The sequence below is a fragment of the Ahaetulla prasina genome, chromosome 10 (genome assembly GCF_028640845.1).
Source record: "Ahaetulla prasina isolate Xishuangbanna chromosome 10, ASM2864084v1, whole genome shotgun sequence".
Taxonomy (NCBI): domain Eukaryota; kingdom Metazoa; phylum Chordata; class Lepidosauria; order Squamata; family Colubridae; genus Ahaetulla; species Ahaetulla prasina.
The window spans coordinates 7,649,821-7,668,312 of NC_080548.1; the positions used below are offsets into that span (position 1 = coordinate 7,649,821).

At 44.2% G+C, this 18,492-nt stretch overlaps 1 protein-coding gene across 1 annotated transcript in view; it reads left to right on the forward strand.

Annotated features, from left to right (window-relative positions):
- COL9A2 (collagen type IX alpha 2 chain) overlaps nucleotides 1-18,492 on the forward strand; it is a 70,710-nt gene that overhangs the window by 41,370 nt on the left and 10,848 nt on the right. Inside the window, exons 15-23 of the mRNA XM_058195900.1 lie at nucleotides 4,219-4,272; nucleotides 5,739-5,792; nucleotides 5,914-5,967; nucleotides 9,286-9,339; nucleotides 10,843-10,887; nucleotides 11,009-11,062; nucleotides 13,204-13,257; nucleotides 14,365-14,418; nucleotides 16,434-16,505. Coding sequence (XP_058051883.1) covers nucleotides 4,219-4,272; nucleotides 5,739-5,792; nucleotides 5,914-5,967; nucleotides 9,286-9,339; nucleotides 10,843-10,887; nucleotides 11,009-11,062; nucleotides 13,204-13,257; nucleotides 14,365-14,418; nucleotides 16,434-16,505 — 495 coding nt within the window. The remainder of the gene's footprint in view (nucleotides 1-4,218; nucleotides 4,273-5,738; nucleotides 5,793-5,913; nucleotides 5,968-9,285; nucleotides 9,340-10,842; nucleotides 10,888-11,008; nucleotides 11,063-13,203; nucleotides 13,258-14,364; nucleotides 14,419-16,433; nucleotides 16,506-18,492) is intronic.

Genomic DNA, 18,492 nt, shown 5'->3' on the forward strand with positions numbered 1-18,492 from the left:
TATGATCTTATCCAGGGGGGTTCCGCGGACCTTATGGGCGTTACAGAAACCTGGTTGGGCACAGAAGGGGGCGTGCCCCTTGTTGAAATATGCCCACCGGGTTTCCAGGCATTCCATCAGCCGAGGGCCCAGGGTAGGGGTGGGGTGGTGGTGGTTGTGATTAAGGAGAGTCTAGAGCCGAGGGAGACCACTGTACCTCAGGTGGCCGGTTGTGAATCCCTCTTTGTGAGGTGGGGCCATAGGTGTCACATGGGCTTGTTTGTCACATACCTGGCTCCTTGCTGTGTGACAGCTGCCCTGCCCGAGCTCCTGGAGGTGCTTGCTGGAGTGGCAGTTGAGACCCCCAGACTTATTGTCATGGGGGACTTCAACTTGCCATCGACCGGCATGTCGTCGACAGCAGCTCGGGAGTTCATGGCTTCCATGACGGCCTTGGACCTGACCCAAGTAGTTGATGGCCCTACTCACATTGGGGGAGGCACGCTGGATTTGGTTTTTATCTCTGGCCAGTGGTTGAAGGATCTGGACTTGAGGGATTTAGTCACTGAATCTTTGTCATGGTCAGATCACTCTCTCCTTCGCCTGGACTTTCTGACCACCACTCAACACCGCAGGGAGACGGAACCCATACGTTGGTTCCGTCCCAGGCGCCTGATGGACCCGGAGAGGTTCTAGACGGAGCTTGGGCCGTTCCCTGAGGGTCTAGCCCACGGCACGGCTGAGGAACTAGTCGCGGCCTGGGAACAGGCCGCGGCTGGGGCTTTAGACCGTGTCTTGCCTTTGCGGCCTCTGACCCGGCGCAGATCTCAAACAGCTCCTTGGTTCTCCGAGGAGCTGAGGGAGATGAAATGCCGGAGAAGACGCCTAGAGAGTTCTTGGAGGTCCAGTCGTTCAGAGGCTGATCGGACACTAGTTAGGTCCTATAGTAGGACCTACCTAGTGGCTCTGAGGGAAGCGAGACGTTGTTACGTCTCCTCTCTCATAGCGTCGGCAGATAACCGCCCAGCTGCCCTGTTTCGGGTGACCCGCTCTCTCCTTCAACAGGGAGAGCGGGATGACCCGTTGCAGGGACGTGCCGAGGAGTTTAGTGGTTATCTATACGATAAAATCGTTCAACTTCAGGACGGTCTGGATCAAAATTGGGTGGATCCAGGTGAGATGTCGGAGGGCTGTCTTGTTGAGACTGTTTGGGATGAGTTTGACCCTGTGGCTCCTGAGGATATGGACAGGTTGCTGGGGTGGTTGAACGCCACCACATGTTTACTGGAACTGTGCCCCTCCTGGTTGGTACTGGCCACGCAGGAAGTGACACGAGGCTGGCTCCAGGGGATTACGAATGCTTCCTTGTTGGAGGGGATCCTTCCGGCCGCCTTGAAAGAGGCAGTGGTGAGACCTCCCCTCAAGAAGCCTTCCCTGGAGTATTAGGTAATTATCGTCCGGTCTCCAACCTTCGCTTTGCGGCGAAGGTTGTAGAGAGTGTGGTGGCATGTCAATTACCTCGGTACCTGGATGAAACTATCTATCTAGACCCGTTCCAGTCCGGCTTCCGGCCCGGTTACAGCACTGAGACAGCTTTGGTCGTGTTGGTTGATGATCTCTGGAGGGCCAGGGCCAGGGGTTATTCCTCTGCCTTGGTCCTATTAGACCTCTCAGCGGCTTTTGATACCATCGACCATGGTATCTTGCTGCACCGGTTGGAAGGATTGGGAGTGGGAGGCACCGTTTATCGGTGGTTCTCCTCCTATCTCTCTGATCGGTCGCAGACGGTGTTGACGGGAGGGCAGAGGTCGACCCCCAGGCGCCTCACTTGTGGGGTGCCGCAGGGGTCGATTCTCTCACCCCTCCTGTTCAACATCCATATGAAGCCGCTGAGTGAGATCATCAGTGGTTTCGGTGTGAGGTATCAACTGTACGCTGATGACACTCAGCTGTACTTTTCCACACTGGGCCACCCCAACGAAGCTATCGAAGTGCTGTCCCGCTGTCTGGAAGCCGTACGGGTCTGGATGGGGAGAAACAGGCTCAAGCTCAATCCCTCCAAGACAGAGTGGCTGTGGATGCCGGCACCCCGGTACAGTCAGCTGCAGCCGCGGCTGACTGTTGGGGGCGAGTCATTGGCCCCAATGGAGAGGGTGCGCAACTTGGGCGTGCTCCTGGATGGACGGCTGTCTTTTGAAGACCATTTGACGGCCGTCTCCAGGAGAGCTTTTTACCAGGTTCGCCTGGTCCTCCAGTTGCGCCACTTTCTAGACCGGGATGCCCTATGCACGGTCACTCATGCCCTTGTGACATCTCGCCTGGACTACTGCAATGCTCTCTACATGGGGCTCCCTTTGAAGAGCACCCGGAGGCTCCAGTTGGTCCAGAATGCGGCTGCGCGGGTGATAGAGGGAGCCCCTCGTGGCTTCCACCTGACACCTCTCCTGCGCAGACTGCACTGGCTACCTGTGGCCTTTCGGGTGCGCTTCAAGGTTTTGGTAATTATCTTTAAAGCGCTCCATGGCATTGGGCCGGGATACTTACGGGACCGTCTACTGCCACCGATTGCCTCCCACCGACCCGTACGCTCTCACAGGGAGGGACTCCTCAGGGTGCCGTCAGCCAGGCAGTGCCGGCTGGCGACGCCCAGGGGAAGGGCCTTTTCTGTGGGGGCTCCCACCCTCTGGAACGAACTTCCCCCAGGACTTCGCCAACTTCCTGACCTTCGAACCTTTCGCCGCGAGCTTAAGACACATCTTTTTATCTGCGCAGGACTGGACTAGAATTTTAAATTTTAAATTTGGTTTTAATGGGGTTTTTACTATTCTATTGGGGTTTTAATATTTGGCCGTATTTAATAAGTTTTTTAATTGGGGTTTTAACTTGTATTTATGTATATTTTTTACTTGGCTGTAAACCGCCCTGAGTCCCTTGGGAGATAGGGCGGTATACAAATATGATTAAATAAATAAATAAAAATAAATAAAATAAATAAAGCTCCCTCTCTTCTTGGGCAAAATTCTTTGGATAAGGAGGAAAAAACTAGCAAGGTGTGACATTTCCCTTGAAAGAAAGTGGTTCATGTACCACCCTGTGTTCTGCCTGGCTTGATGTAAGGAGGTTGACTGCCAGGAAGAACTTCTTTTCTGCCCTATTGTTTCCCCCCGCCCCTATATATATATATATATATATATATATATATATATATATATATATATATATATGTAAAATTGGAAGTGTCTTGGCGACGTTTCGACGAAGTCTCATTCGTCATCTTCAGGCTTCAGCTTCGTGCTTCTGGGAAAACAAATATATATATATGCTTATATATATATGCTTATACCTCCTTTCATTTCTTCATATATATGTTTATATACTATATAATTTTTGTGTGTGTGATGCTTACGTATATTGTTGTGACAAAATAAATAAATAAATAAAATAAATGGATTCACAAGGGATGCTAAAGGTAATTTTGGTAATTTGTTCAAACCTGTGATCCTTGGAAGAGGAGAGGGAAGGGAAGGAAAGAAAAGGAAAGAGGAAGAGTGGAAAAAGGAAGGAAGGAGAGGGAGGGAAGGAAGGAAGGAGGAAGGAAGGAAGAAAGGAAAGGAAAGGAAAGGAAGGAAGGAAGGAAGGAATCAATCCCTAATCCTTTCATGTTGGCATTTTGAATTTGGGGATGATTCTGATCCCAAGAATTTCCATCCTAAAAACCCTTCTGTACTCACTTATAAAACCTGATGATTAACATTCCTTACATCCTGAAAATGTGACTCTTAGAGAATATTGGATGTTTAACCAATTTTAAGATTAAGGAAAGATTGGAGCAATGGATTTCTTGATCTGCAGCTCTCAAGGTTACGGCACCCAAAATTAAGTGGCTGTGTCTCCAGCGCTACTCACGTCTTAGCCATACGTTTTCTCACACTTTCAGAATTTAAGAGTAATGGGGCTCCAGATTGCTCCCATTTTTCCTCACTTGTCAGCTTTTTCAGAGGCACTGGGATTATTCTATTGAAGACCCAGGAACCCCAGTTCCTGCATCACATGAAGCCCCAAAGAACCCCCCTGTCCTTAACATTAGCCCAGACTGGTGTGTTATGCAGAGGTACTCACTGGTTTACAATTAGCCCATTAATATGCATAGTGAGTGGCTACAGCTAAGATGGATTTGCTCAGGCTGATCCTGCTGCATAAACACTTTTACTCATTGCTTTCTCTGTAACCATGATTTAGGGTGAAGATGGTCCCAAGGGGCCCCCAGGACAAGTTGGAGAGAAGGGAGAAATTGTGAGTGATTTTATATTTCTGAAATATTGCATTAAATCTTTGAAAAGCGGAGCGTTGTACCAAAGCACTAATGGCACTCTACAGGGTGTCCTCGAATTGACCCAAACAGGCGCTTATGAGCCGGTTCTGAATTTCTGATGCTCCACATTCACATGACTGAACTTTGAGCGCTCAGCAACATGGGCTGCTGTGAGTTCGTTTACACTGTCGCACAGGCTGCATTTTAGGATCGCTTAAAAAAAAAAAACAGCACTGTTCAATTTTTGGCAAAACTATACATATAGCAAACCATTGGTTTGCTTAACAACCACTGTGTTCACTTAACAACCACTGAGGCTGCTTTATGACTACTGCATTTGCTTAACCACCAACTGCAAAAACGGTCATAAAGTCAGGTTACTCATTGTTACACTGTCATACATTGTCTGTGAAGGACTACCTGTGTATATTTAATGCATTTGTTCCTTCTCCATTTCTGGGGAAGAGCTGAATAACTTCCACCACTCTGTGTGTTAATATGCGTGGGTATTAGATGTGCCAATTCTACTTCCCTGAAAGGAGGAGGAAGTAAAATTGGTGCATCTACGGTAATACCCACACATATTAATCTACTGAATCCATCGGCTTTATTTACTTCAACAAGTTAACTCCAAAAATAAATAGAGAAAAGTTTTTCTTGCAAAAAAGTATTTCTTGAATACTCTTCTGCAAGAAATAACTTTTCCCCATTTATTTTGGAGTTTCTTATTGAAGTAAATAAAGCTGAAAAATGTGGTTAGAGTTTCAGAGCTGAAGCTTCTCTGACTTCCCAAGCTGCATCTACAGTCCTGGGATGTCTGAGTGGTCTCCCATCCAAGAATTAGCCCAGTCCAGCCTTGCTTATATGTTCTGAGGCCTTGATTCATGAAGCAACCTTTGGTTTTCTTAAAGCTCTGAACCTGGGAGGTTAATATTCAGTCGATTTCCTGGACTTAGTACTTCTCAGGTACTTGTTAGTACTTGTCAGTGGTATAAGGCAGGGGTCTGCAAACTTGGCTCTTTTAAGACTTGTGGACTTCAACTCCCAGAGTTCCTCAGCCAGCTGGCTGAGTTATTAATTATTGTTAATCCCAAAGTATTGATTATTTAAGTAAGTATAATGTAAACATATGTATTTAGCAGGAAAATTGAACATAAATAGAGAATATGCATGTCGATACAGAAGGATGTAAAAATGGCATATATGTATAGTTATGTTTCTCTTGTTTTTTACTATGTTTTTGTCCCTGGTTTTTTTTTCTGTTTTTAAAGGTAAAAAGCTTAATAAAAACTATTTTAAAAATATGGTTAGCCATCATTGGTATAAGATTTCCTGCTTGAACAGGAAGTTGGAGTAGAAGACCACCAAGGTCCCTTCCAATCTGTTATTCATAATGGTGTATTGGTACACATACCAATAACAGAGCCTTTGCCTTCTTCTTTTTGAGGGTCCTCGTGGTTTCAGGGGTGCTGAAGGTGAAATGGGCCCCAAAGGAACACGGGTGAGTACATATTATTTCGAGCCCAGTGAGATTTTGGGAATAATCACGTAGGGAAGCTGGCTTAATTTTTCCATTAGAGGTCAGAAATAATGCCCCATTCTTTCCCCTCACCCCCTTCTAGGGTCTTCCTGGGATTGATGGCAAAGATGGATTTCCTGGAGTTCCTGGGGTGAAGGTAAGAAGAGGCCCTCAAGAAGTGCAACATTTGGCTATTTATGATTGATCTCAAAAAGTGAGTAGAATCCACAGCAGCACATCTGGATGGAGAACCACCATGACCATGTTGGTATGGGTGCTGTCTTGACTTTTTTGACCAATCCTTCCATCAGCCCACCTTCACCTAGGGCAGGGGTCTCCAACCTTGTCAACTTTAAGACTTGTGGACTTCAACTCACAGATTTTTTTCAGCCAGCAAAGCTGTTGAAGTCCACAAGTCTTAAAAGTTGACAAGGTTGGAGACCCCTGACGTAGGGGGAAAAATATCCAGAGATGAAATGAGGGAAGTCATTTTTTATAGGGCCACCAGAACTGGGGTTGCAAGCTAAGAGTCCGGAACATATTTTCTTGTGTTCCCCTAAGCAGGAGCCAGTTCCTGACCTGGGAAACACAGTTGTTCCCCTACCATACATCCTTGGAGATGAATAAGTCATTCTCTGGTCCAGTTTGATTCCTGATGACTTCAGGGAGATGGTTCACCTATGATGTTTTTTTGGAAATGATCCTGAAGAGGGTTGCCACACCATTCTCCTAAGATGCTTTACAACTTCCCATTATACTCCTGTAATCCTACATAGAAATGTGACACTGCTAAGCTTTTTGAAATCAATCAAGAAATGCCAGATGTCAAGAAATGTCACAGTCATGTTGCCATGACTGTGACATGTTTTAAATGTCTTAAGACCCAAGGCAATGTAACTGCTAATTTAATGGAACTAACACAACCATAACTATTAAAATTAATATTTTTATGTAATTGTTAGTAGGGCTGAATACTGTAGGTGGCAAGAGAAGATGGGGTGGGGTGGAAGAAACATAATTCAGGGCCAACATTTGTCTCGGGGTGCAGTTTAGCCTTTCTTTTCACTTGGTCAATATTTCTGTTAACACCTTGGTTGATGAGGTGGGTGGATTGTTTATTGATCTGCAGAGGAGATATGTTTGGTGGATTTAGATTATACCTTAGACGCTAGAAATGGAATTTGATTCAAAACAGTGTTGATAGATGAACGAAATGGGCTGTAAAGCACAGAATGAAGTCATGCAGTTAGGAAACAGAAATCCAATGTATAGGCAGTAGGGGAAAAAAATTGGAATAGTGGTTGATAACAAAACTGGATTTGAGCCAGCAAGATGTGCTGTCCCACTCACTCACACATACATGTATGTGTGGTTTAGAGCAGGGGTCTCCAACCTTGGTCCCTTTAAGACTTGTGGACTTCAACTCCCAGAGTTCCTCAGCCAGCTTTAAGACTTTCCACAAGTCTTAAAGTTGCCAAGGTTGGAGACCCCTGCTTTAGAGAGTTTATTGATGTTCCCCAGCAGTTTCCTTCACCCAGCCTCAGAAATGCCCCAAATAAATCCAGCCACAAGCAGGCCAAGGTTAATCGACAAGGCAATGGCCAATAGTCTATAAAGCAATGGAAAGGTGCTCCAACAAATAAGTCCACTAAACAAACTTAAATCCACCACGCCAAACTGTAATACACCCCAAGAAGTTCAGAGTCTCCAAGGCGCAAAGTCAAGCAGGAAGCACCAGAAACAAACACACACAGTCATAAATCAAACATGTAATAAAACATGCAATGGCTCCCTCTGCCTGCCCATGATAAATAGCTTTCCGGTGCAGCTCATTGAGACGGGAGGGGCCTTCTCCCAAATAATCTGGCAGATCTCCGTTGCTCTTGTCTTTTCTCTGCCCTGCGCGCTCTTGGATCCACCATGGAAGGCAGCTCCTCCTCCCCTCTTCACTGACCATCCGCTCCTACAAGCTGTCCCCAGCCAAAGCCCCCTAGAAATCTCTTTGGCTGGCTGTCCAGAGTCATTGATTAACCTTGATGTGCCGGGAATGAGCTCATCCTCCCTTGAGCCGACCTCTAAGAAGAATCTGAGTCATCATCCAAGGGAGTCATCACACAAGACAATGTGAGGGCAAAGAAGTGAAATGGAGTTTTTAGCCTGCATCAACTGAATATAATGTTCAAATCATGGAAGGAATCTATCCACTTGACAGGTATTCCTCGACTTACGACCACAATTGGGACTGGAGCTTCTGTCACTAAGCAATGCAGTCCTTAAGTGAGTTACCACTTGATTGCACCCAGTTTTACAATCTTTTCCAATGCAGTCGTTAAAACGAATCTGGCTTCCGGCATTGACTTTGCTTGTTAGAAGTCCCATGGGAAAGTTGCAGATGGGGATCACATGACCCTGGGACGCTGCAATCGATGTAAATGCATGCCGGTTTCCATGGGCCCAAATGATGATCATGTGACTGTGACGACGCTGTAATGGTTGTAAGTGCGAGGAACAATTGTGTCGTGTCCCACTCCTCCGCTGACGGCCGGGTCAGGGAAATCCGAATCAGGCGTGCCTCTGCAGCTCTGCCAAAGTCCTAGCAAAGTCCTCAGGGCAGGCAGGAGACCAGAAAGTGACTTCAGCAAGATAAGTTCGACTTTGCCTGACTCAGAGACTGCCAGAAAGCAGATCCTTTATATAGGCCATGGGGTGTGGCTCCATGACTCAGCACTTATCCAGGCCTGCCCCTCCCTTCCTTCTGACGCCGCCGCCTATCAATTCTTCTGAAGCGAGAGTCACTCCAGTTGGCAGCTGTTGGTAATAAACCTCCCTCAGGCTCACATGCTGTGGGGGAGGGGGAGGGGTCTAGTTGCTCCGTTTGCCTGGGCATGGAGCCAGGGCTGGGGCCGGGAGGTGCTCCCTCCTCCTCAGCCTGTCTGGGCATGGAGCCAGGGCTGGGGCCGGGAGGCATACTAGGACATTCTTCAGCGTTCGGAAGCAGATAAGAAGACCCCGGCTGCGGTGAGAGCGGGCAAGACACAACAAATTGTAAATCATTTTTTTCAGCGCCATCGTATCTTTGAATGGTCACTCAACAAATGGTCGTACATTGAGGACTACCTGTGTTCTGCTTAAGTCAGACTGGGATATTCCATTTCAAATTTAGTTTCATTAAGTTCTTTCTGTTTTAAAGAAAGGAAATAAAGCATCCCATCCATCTGGTAGCTAATACAGGGAGTCCTTGACTTACGCCCACAACTGAACCATCACAAATATGAATCAGTTGTCAAGCGTCCGAATTTTGATCACGTGATGTGGGGATGGTGCACCAGTCGTAAGTGTGAAAAATAAATCACTTTTCAGTTGTAACTCTGAACGGTCACTAAATGATTATGTTGTAAGTAGAGAACTACCTGTACTTGCCGTTCTCTTTGCATCTTTCCTAATTTCCTTATTCCTTCTCTTTTTTGCCATATAGGGAAGTGTGGGTCAACCAGGCCTTCCAGGGCCTTTGGGACACAGAGGAGTGGCTGTAAGTATTGTGTTGTTCCAAAACAGAACAAATTAGGTTCCATCATCACCCAAAACTAAACTTGAATTCTACCAACGTTTAAAATGGAACACCTGCTGCTTGGTTTTCCTCCAAGCCACAAAAACACCCCAGCCCAAATGCCCAACAACCCTGAAGCCTTCTTTGAAAGGAAGTCACCAGGTTTTTTGTTAAAAATGGGCTGGTACCTGCCCAAATTGTAATTACTGTAAATTGGAACTCTAATGGGAAATTATGTATTATGGACAGGTTCAGGAAACCTTTTCCCAAAAGTGAAAAGGACAGGAATTGCTACAGAAATGGGTTCCTTCCAAAAGAACAAGAGAGTCTTCAGAGAAATAATTGCCTCTGTAATTATTGCTGAATTTAAAAACATTGCTTATTTTCCTAGGCTAGCAGAGCTTCTAAAACGATGCCAGGGCATTGTGAGAGGACAGTTGGTGGAATAATTAAAGACACTGGAATAATAAAAAAAAAAACCTTCTGCCTTAGACATGGAAACCACACAGATGACCTTCGGCCACTTCCTCTCTCTCACCCCTGGCAGAGAAAAAGACTTTCTGAAAATGTTGCCAAGAAAACAACAGGACTTTGTTCTTGTAGACTAAGGGTGTCCTACCTTGGCAACTTAAAGACTTAGGGACTTCAACTTCCAGAATTCCCCAGGTAGCCAGGGGAAAATCTGGGACTTGAAGTCCATAAGTCTTAAAGTTGCCATGGTTGGACACCCCAATATAGACACCAAAAGTCAAGATTGACTTGAAGGCAATGACAGCCAGTTTGGTGTAGTGATGGTGAGCCTGGATTAGAACCCAGAAGACCATAAGGTCTTCTGCCTTAGGCACAAAACCAGTTGGATGGCCTCAAGCCAATCACCCTCTCACTCCTAGAAAGGAAATAATGGCAACTGCTTTGAAAATCTTGCCAATAAAACTTTAGGGACTTGTCCAGGTAGTTACCAGGAGTCAAGTCTGGCTTGAAGTGAGCTTCCCATCTAATGCCATTTTACAACAGGGCCCCACTCTCAAAGAAAATGATTCCGGAGCTTCTCTGGTGTCTTCTCTGCAACCAGATCATTGAAGACTTGGTGTAGACCAAATAAATTGGATTTTTCCAAATTATGAAGGACATAATTAAGGGGGGACATGATAGTTGTATTCCAGTATTTGAGAAGTTGCCACAAAGAGGAGGGGGTTAATTTATTCTCCAAAGCACCAGAGGGCAGGACAAAATACAATGGTTGGAAAATAATCAAAAAGAGAAGCAACCTGGAATTAAGGAGAAACTTCCTAATAGTGAGGACAATTAACCAGTGGAACAGCTTGTTGTGGGTGCTTCATCCTTGGAGGTTTTTAAGGAGAGATTGGACAGTCACTTGTCTGAAATGGTATAGAATCTCCTGCTTGAGCAGGGGGCTCGACTAGAAGACCTCCAAGGTCCCTTCCAACTCTATTCTAATTCTGATATATTCTTGTCTCCTCAAAGGGTTTGCCAGGCACTCCTGGGAGCAAAGGTGGTCCTGGAGACAAGGTATGGACTTGAGCCTCTTCCTGTTCTTGTTACTTGAATTATTATCTTAGTTTACCTCTTCCAAGCACTTCTGATGAATTGGGAATGGATTATATGAATTTTCTTCTTAATGCCTTCCTAGGGTGAACCAGGAACACGTGGCCCGTCAGGCTTACCTGGGCCATCTGGAAAAATTGTAAGTAAAAGAGGGTTTCCATCTCTTTCTCTCTTCTATCAACCGCAGTTTTGAGAGCATTGAAAAAAAATGTTCTTTTCATCACCTTCCTTGTTTCGTGTATCTTCCCCTCCTTTTTTTTTTTGCATTATTCATCTTTTTTTTTTTTAAAAAACAAGATGATTCCCAAAACAATTCACTTCTATTTAGTTGAGCCTCCATCTCACTGTTTCCAGGTTTCAGCTTATGGTCATGAAAGCCAAGACTGTGTCTGTTGGTGCAGTGGTAGCTCAGAGGCCCCTGCAGAAGGAGAAGTGGGCCCCAACCCCAAATCTCGTGCTTCCTGCATTTGCAGAGGGCATCGCCCACATCTGCCATAAGGCTTTGGGGAAGCCAGAGGGCTTTGGTGTTCTGAACCCCTTGAAGTGATCAAAATCATGTCCCCACAGGAGGAAATTGAAGCTTGCTGCTACTTAGATGGATCTGCAAGGCAAAGGCATTCTGCTTTTTTTTCTCTTCTCATATTGCAAATAATTTTGTCTAAGTAGGGGAACAGTAAAGTCGAAAAAAGAAAAAAAACCAGAAGTTTAAACTGGCTGGCTAAGAGGGTCTAAAGCAGAAAGTCTCTTTAGTAATAAGGATAAGTGATCTGCCATTACTTTCGTTCAAGCTTTTAAAAAAAATCCTAATACAGGTAGTCTTTGACTTGCGCCCCCAATTGAGCCTAAAATTTCTGTTTCTAAGTGAGATAGTTGTTAAATTAATTTTTCCCCATTTTACGACCTTTCTTGACATCGTTGTTAAGTGAATCCCTGCAGTCGTTCAATCAGTTGTAAGTGAATCCGGCTTCCCCATTGACTTTGTTTGTCAGACGGTCACAAAAACTGATCACGTGACCCCCGGGAGGCAGCAACCGTCATAAATAGGAACCGGTTGCCCAGCATCTGAATTTTGATCACGTGACTAGAGGGATCCTGCTGTGTTGTAAGTGTGAAAAACGGACATAAGTCACTTTTTTCATTGCCATTGTAACTTCAAACAGTCACCAAATGAACTGTTGTTCAGTCAAGGGCTACTTGTATATTATGATTTTATTATAATACAATACAGTGTTATTATTGATAATAATATATTATGATTGTCACAAAGCCAGATGTTTAGACTGGATTTGACTTTTTTATCCACTTGTCTACCGCTTAGAGAGGGCTGTAAAGCACGGTGAAGCGGTATATAAGTTTCAGTAGAATTGCTATTATTGAGTCTTTCGGGAGGAGGAAGAGGAGGAGGAGGAGGGGGAAGGGGAAGAGGAGGAGGGGGCAGGAGGAGGAGGAGGGAGGGGTAGAAGGATTTTAATACAGCTTCCTTTTCCAGTGGATTCAGCAACCTGGTGATGTCTCCTTAAGAACTATCCAGATCATTTAGAATAGAATAGAATAGAATAGAATTTTTTATTGGCCAAGTGTGATTGGACACACAAGGAATTTGTCTTGGTGCATATGCTCTCAGTGTACATAAAAGAAAAGATACGTTCATCAAGGTACAACATTTACAACACAATTGATGGTCAATATATCAATATAAATCATAAGGATTGCCAGCAACAAGTTATAGTCATTCAGTCATAAGTGGAAAGAGATTGGTGATGGGAACCAAGCCAGCTAAATATTTACTTTCCAAAGACATCTTCATGTCATCTTTCTTGCCTATAAGCATAGAAATAAAGGAATTCAAGACAGGAATTCTTGGAGTTTGGACAATTCCCTGGCTGGGGAGAAAGTCCCAGGCTCCACCTGGCATTTTGCTGGTTGTTTCAAATTCCCCCCAAAGGATAGTTGTGATGCCTGCACTCCCAGTCGCTGCCAGAAGGGGGAAGCATTGCCCTATGAAATAATACAAGCAAGCCAGCAAAGGCCACCAGCTGTGCTGAGCTGAACAAATCATATGTAAATAACTTTGACTTACTTTCATAGCATGCATGTTTTTCTTTGATTCAGTATTTATTTCTCTTGCCACAGGTTTTTGAAGCAAAATGCTACATATTTTTTTCTTTTATTTATTTATTCATATTTTATTTATTTATATTTTATTCATATTTATATTTTAAATATATTCATATATATATATTCAAATATTCATATTTTGTTCTTCATTGCCTCTTTTAGGGAGAGCCGGGTCCACCAGGAGCAGTGGGTCCTCAAGGCATCGCTGGGGTGAAAGTGAGTCTGCAAAGAAATTAGGCTTACAGTACTTACAACTCTAATATTCTAATATTCCAAAATTTCCCCTGTGAGGTGAAGACTTTCTTCCATCTTGTGGGCGATAGAGAGTGGATTTCAGTTGTCCATTTAATTTTTCAGAACAGAGATCTCCAACCTTGGTCACTTTAAGACTTGTGGACTTCAACTCCCAGAATTCCTCAGCCAGCTTTGCTGAGAATTCTGGGAGTTGAAGTCCAAAAGTCTTAAAGTGACCAAGGTTGGAGACCCCTGTTCCAGAAATGTCTGATTTTTTCTAAGACTTTTGTGAGGTGTTCCATCCTCTCCTCTTAAGATACAATGTTCTTTTTGGAAATCCTGATCTTCTATTCAGGCTGGAGTTACTGTGAGTTACAATGGTCCTTCAAAGACGGAATGGCAACTTTTGGCCTCTCTCATCATGGCTCATGTTGGCTGGGGCTTCTGGAAGGTATAGTTCCACCCTTTTGGGGGAAATTGGAATCCTGAACCCCTGTTTTATGTGGAAAACTGAGAGTGAATGGCGAATTGGACCTCCTGATTCATGACTTCCTAGTTGATGTAGACTCAACTAGGAAGTCATGCCTGTTAATAACTAATTTTATTATCAATTATAGAAAGATCCTTGCAAGAAGTGGTGAAATCCATTTTTTTACTACCAGGTCTGTGGCTGTGGCTCGATGGGCGTGGCTCGATGGGCGTGGCAGGGGAAGGATACTGCAAAATCCCCATTCCCTCCCCACTCCTGGGGGAAGGACATTGCAAAATCTCCATTCCCAGCCCACTCTGGGGCCAGCCAGAGGTGGCATTTGCTGGTTCTCCGAACTGCTCAAAATTTCCGCTACTGGTTCTCCAGAACCTGTCAGAACCTGCTGGATTTCAGCTCTGCCTGCAAGGCTGAATATGGTTCCCCCTCTGTCTTTGAGAACAAAGGAGTGGCTTGTCTGAGTCACTTATCTAGATTTCAGTTCTTGCCAATATTCAGATTTTTCCTTTGTGGCTGTTGCCTTGGTTGCAGCTCTTCCTCCTGTTCCTCAAGGTTATTCCTTCTGCCCATGACCACCTGATCTTCCATCCTCTCTTTTGCAGGGAGATCGGGGTGAGAGGGGGCCTACGGGACCTTCAGGTCCACAGGGAAAAGTGGTGAGTATGAACCCTTGGATCCAAACAGCTCCCCTTTGCTTCCTGCCAAGAAGGAAATAGAGATCCTTGGAAAGCCCAACTCCTTAAGCAATTGAATGGACATTCTTTCTTTGCCTTTCTTTTTACCATGGATAAAATATTTTTGTAAATATCATCAGGTGGATACAGCCTTTGTCAATCATCTGTGCCAAATTGCCTGATAATAAGGTAAAGATAAATGTTCCCCTGCACATGCATGCTAGTCATTTCTGGCTGTAGGGGATGGTACACATCTCCGTTCCTAAGCCGAAGAGCCAGCACTGTCCGAAGATGTCTCCATGGTCAAGGCGCACAGAGCACAGTTACCTTCCCACCAAAGGTGGTCCCTATATTTCTACTTGCATTTTTTACATGCTGGGATATGTAACGGGAGCTCACTCTGTTATGCGCCACTAGGGATTCGAACCACTGAACTGCTGACCTTCTGATCAACAGTATTGCCTGATAGTAGGGCCAGCTATACTTAAGGCAAGAATACTTAGCTTGCTAATTGTTTAGCTTCCTCTAACCCTATGAAAAGGGTCTGTTTTGTGTAGTGGTGAAGACATCAGGTCAGAATAGAATAGAATAGAATAGAATAGAATAGAATAGAATAGAATAGAATAGAATAGAATTTTTATTGGCCACGTGTGATTGGACACACAAGGAATTTGTCTTGGTGCGGATGCTCTCAGTGTACATGAAAGAAAAGATACCTTCATCAAGGTACAACATTTACAACACAAATGACGGTCATAGGGTACAATTTAACACTTGGTGATACAACACTTAATGATAAGCATTAAAAACTAAAAATAAATGAATAAATAAATAATAAATAAATAATAATAAATAAATAAATAATAAAATAATAAGCATAGAAACTGGGAGTCTGTGAGTTTTAGTTCCACCTTAGGCACATACAGTATCTAGCTGGTTGACCTTGGACATGCCACTCACTTCCTCTCAGCCCTAAGAAGAAGGCAATGGCAAACCAATTCTGAAAGTCCTTGCCAAGAAAACTATGGAAAGTTGTCCAATCTCCCCAAAACTGGACACAACTGAATGGAACAAAAATTTACAAAAATCATCTTAGTCTTAGAGGACACCCTTATATTTGGAAAAAATGAAACCAGCCATTATCAGTGGTTAATGCAAAGATTCATATTGAATTTAATGAATTTAATCTAATGAATTTAGATCCTTTAGTTCATTCAAAATGCAAAGCAGAGGGGCTATTGGCCACATAAGACTTTAGAGCTATCTCCCCCACCCTCAATTTATGGCTTTAGCGTGTATTCACCAGGCAGGGTAGAAGTTATTGCTGTTTAATTAACAACACTTTGCTTTTATGAATTGTATATCTTTCAGACAGCCTGTGAAAGTAGCTAAGCTATGTCACATAAAATCTTTGCCAGCTATTTTTTCGTGGCCGGCAGATACAGTAAAACTTTGATTTAATGGCCCAACTGGGAGGAAAGGATGCATTAAATCCAAATACACACAATCTACAGACATTATCTGGACTGATTCACCAAAAGTTGTTCTTTGGCAAATTCAATTTTGTCCCTTCCATCCTATTCCATCCCCTCAAAACCTATTGAGGGGTCCCTTGGGACTCTCTGAGCTTAGTTATCTCCTTGCAGAAGTTTCTTACCAAACTAGGTAAGATCATCAGTTCTGGAAGGGAGTGGGGTTTGCTCTCTATATACAAGTGCACTGATAATGTTACCTAGTTGGGTAATGAAACATCTGCAAGAAAACAAGCAAGCTCAGAGAGCACCAAGGACTCCTCGTTTCAACCCTGAGCTACAAATATTCTCCTTTATTGATTAAAACCCATTGAGTGAAAAATTCAGGCTTTATTGTAGGAGCAAGAGACTGTTTTTTATTTATCAAACTTGATAAATAAAGTTTGAGTATGTGTGTCTGTCTTTGTTCTTGTCTTCTTTTTTTCTGCCTCCCATTTTTCTTCCCTTTTTTCTCTTCTCTTTCAGGGTCCTAAAGGAGACCAGGGGCCCCCTGGAATTCCAGGGCCACAGGGGCTCCCAGGAGTTAAAGGCAGCAAGGTAATATTTTGATCTTCCTGACTTGAAGTCAAAATTCTGTGATCAGCAATGGTCAATTTGAAAGTTCTGATTTAAAAACAACAACAACACTCTGCAAGATTTTTGTCTTTGCAATCCCCATTTTTCCTGCAGTGTTCCATGATTTAATGTAGCATTGGTACGTACCTAGAAGTGTAAAATGTTAACCGATTCACAAAAACAGGAAAAAAGGGAGATTTGATAATAGCTCATATGACCTCATAGAACAGATCAGACACGGCAATGTAATGAGATTTTGGCAACTTTAAGTATTTAATTAAAATGTTTTGATTGTGAAGATCTTTGAGTGCCATTCAGTACAATTATTGTGGTCATAAGCACTCCTATGTGTTACATTACTGATCTCAGAATATAGGTGCCACCCCAAAAGGTTGTGTGTGTATGTGTGTGTGTGTGGGGGAGAGGGTAGGAGAGGGGAGAGAGAGAGAGAGAGAGAGAGAGAGAGAATAAATTGTGACCTTGCCCACTTCTAATGGTATGTCGGAATGACTTTGGCAGACAGAGGGGAGGAGATGCTGCTTAGAGAACATATTTTTTTCCCTTTTAACAACCCTGTAATCCCTTGCATCAGGCAACTGGGGCAACTGAATGGAGCTCAAGACTTTACTGGCCAGATGCCCTTCCTGGCGCCTATGTGGAGTTTACAACACACAATTACTCATTGCATCCAAAGAGAGAAATATCTGCCGCTACCTAGGATCAAACTCGCAGCCTCCTGATTGTGAGGCGAGAGCTCCACCTCTAAGCCACCATGCTGCTCTGCCTAGAGAACAGATAAGAGAGGGAATAACCAACGCTGCATAATGGGTGGAGAAAGAGGGTCAGAAAGAGGAGCCTCCCTAAATTCTCAGGCTCTAAAGGTGATTTGTACTTGCAACATTCTGTTTATGCAGCTTTACAGATTAGCTCATCTGTAGAATTACAGAGGAGCTCATCTGGTTGTGGTTGAGGGTTCGTTCTCCAAGCTTGTGGGTTGGTTTCTGAACATTTCATTACCAGGCTAGGTAACATCTTCAGCGGAATTTAGGGGGTGTCATTGTTCTTCTGTTTCTAAGGGCTTCAGGAGTGGGTGTGTCAAGTGAGGATCTTGTGGTGAGTCATCAGTGAGTCTTGTGATGGGTCTTGGGGTGGGGAGGTTACAGCAGGTCAGTGTCGTTGGGAGGTGAACTGGTGGTGGGGGTTGCATGGGTTGGCTGAGGGTTGGTGCTGTCGCTGCTTGGCTGTGTGGTTGATTTGGATTCTGAGCGGTTCGTAGGCTGGTTGTAGGTCAATGTGACCTGATGTAATCTCCTTATCACAAGACCCATCACAAGACTCACTGATGACTCACAGCTCACCCGTCACAAGACCCTCACTTGACAGACCCCCACCTGAAGCCCTTATAAACAGAAGAACACAGACACCCCCTAACCTCCATTGAAGATATAACCCAGTCTGGTAACAAAACATTCGGAAACCAACCCACAAGCTCAGAGAACCCACCCTCATCCTACACCTGGGTTACAGATGTTTGTCATCTGGCTGTTTCTTCTTACCTGGTCTAACTGGGAAGGCTTACATTTTTTGTTATGCAGCTGCAGATTATGCCCTCTCTTATCTAACCAGATAGGCAGCATCTCTTACCTCCAAGGTCATTCTCATATAGCATTATATCACTTTGGGCTGTAGCTCTGCTCACTCCTTTATTCAGCCCTACCACCTTCGGCCTACGAGGCAGTCCTTAACGCTCTTAGTCCTCACTGAGACCCTGAATGAGCCAAAAAGTGGCTTGTCCTGATCTGGATAACATTGAAGTTGATGGCCCAGAATAGAGACTTGGATTGTTAATTAGGTTGCTGCCAGTAAGAACAATATAAGAACCTTGTGGGATCAGAATTATTTGGTTTTGTGTAGTAGCCAACCTGGTATCCATTGAAATCCCGTAACTGGCATAGTCTAGTAACAGATT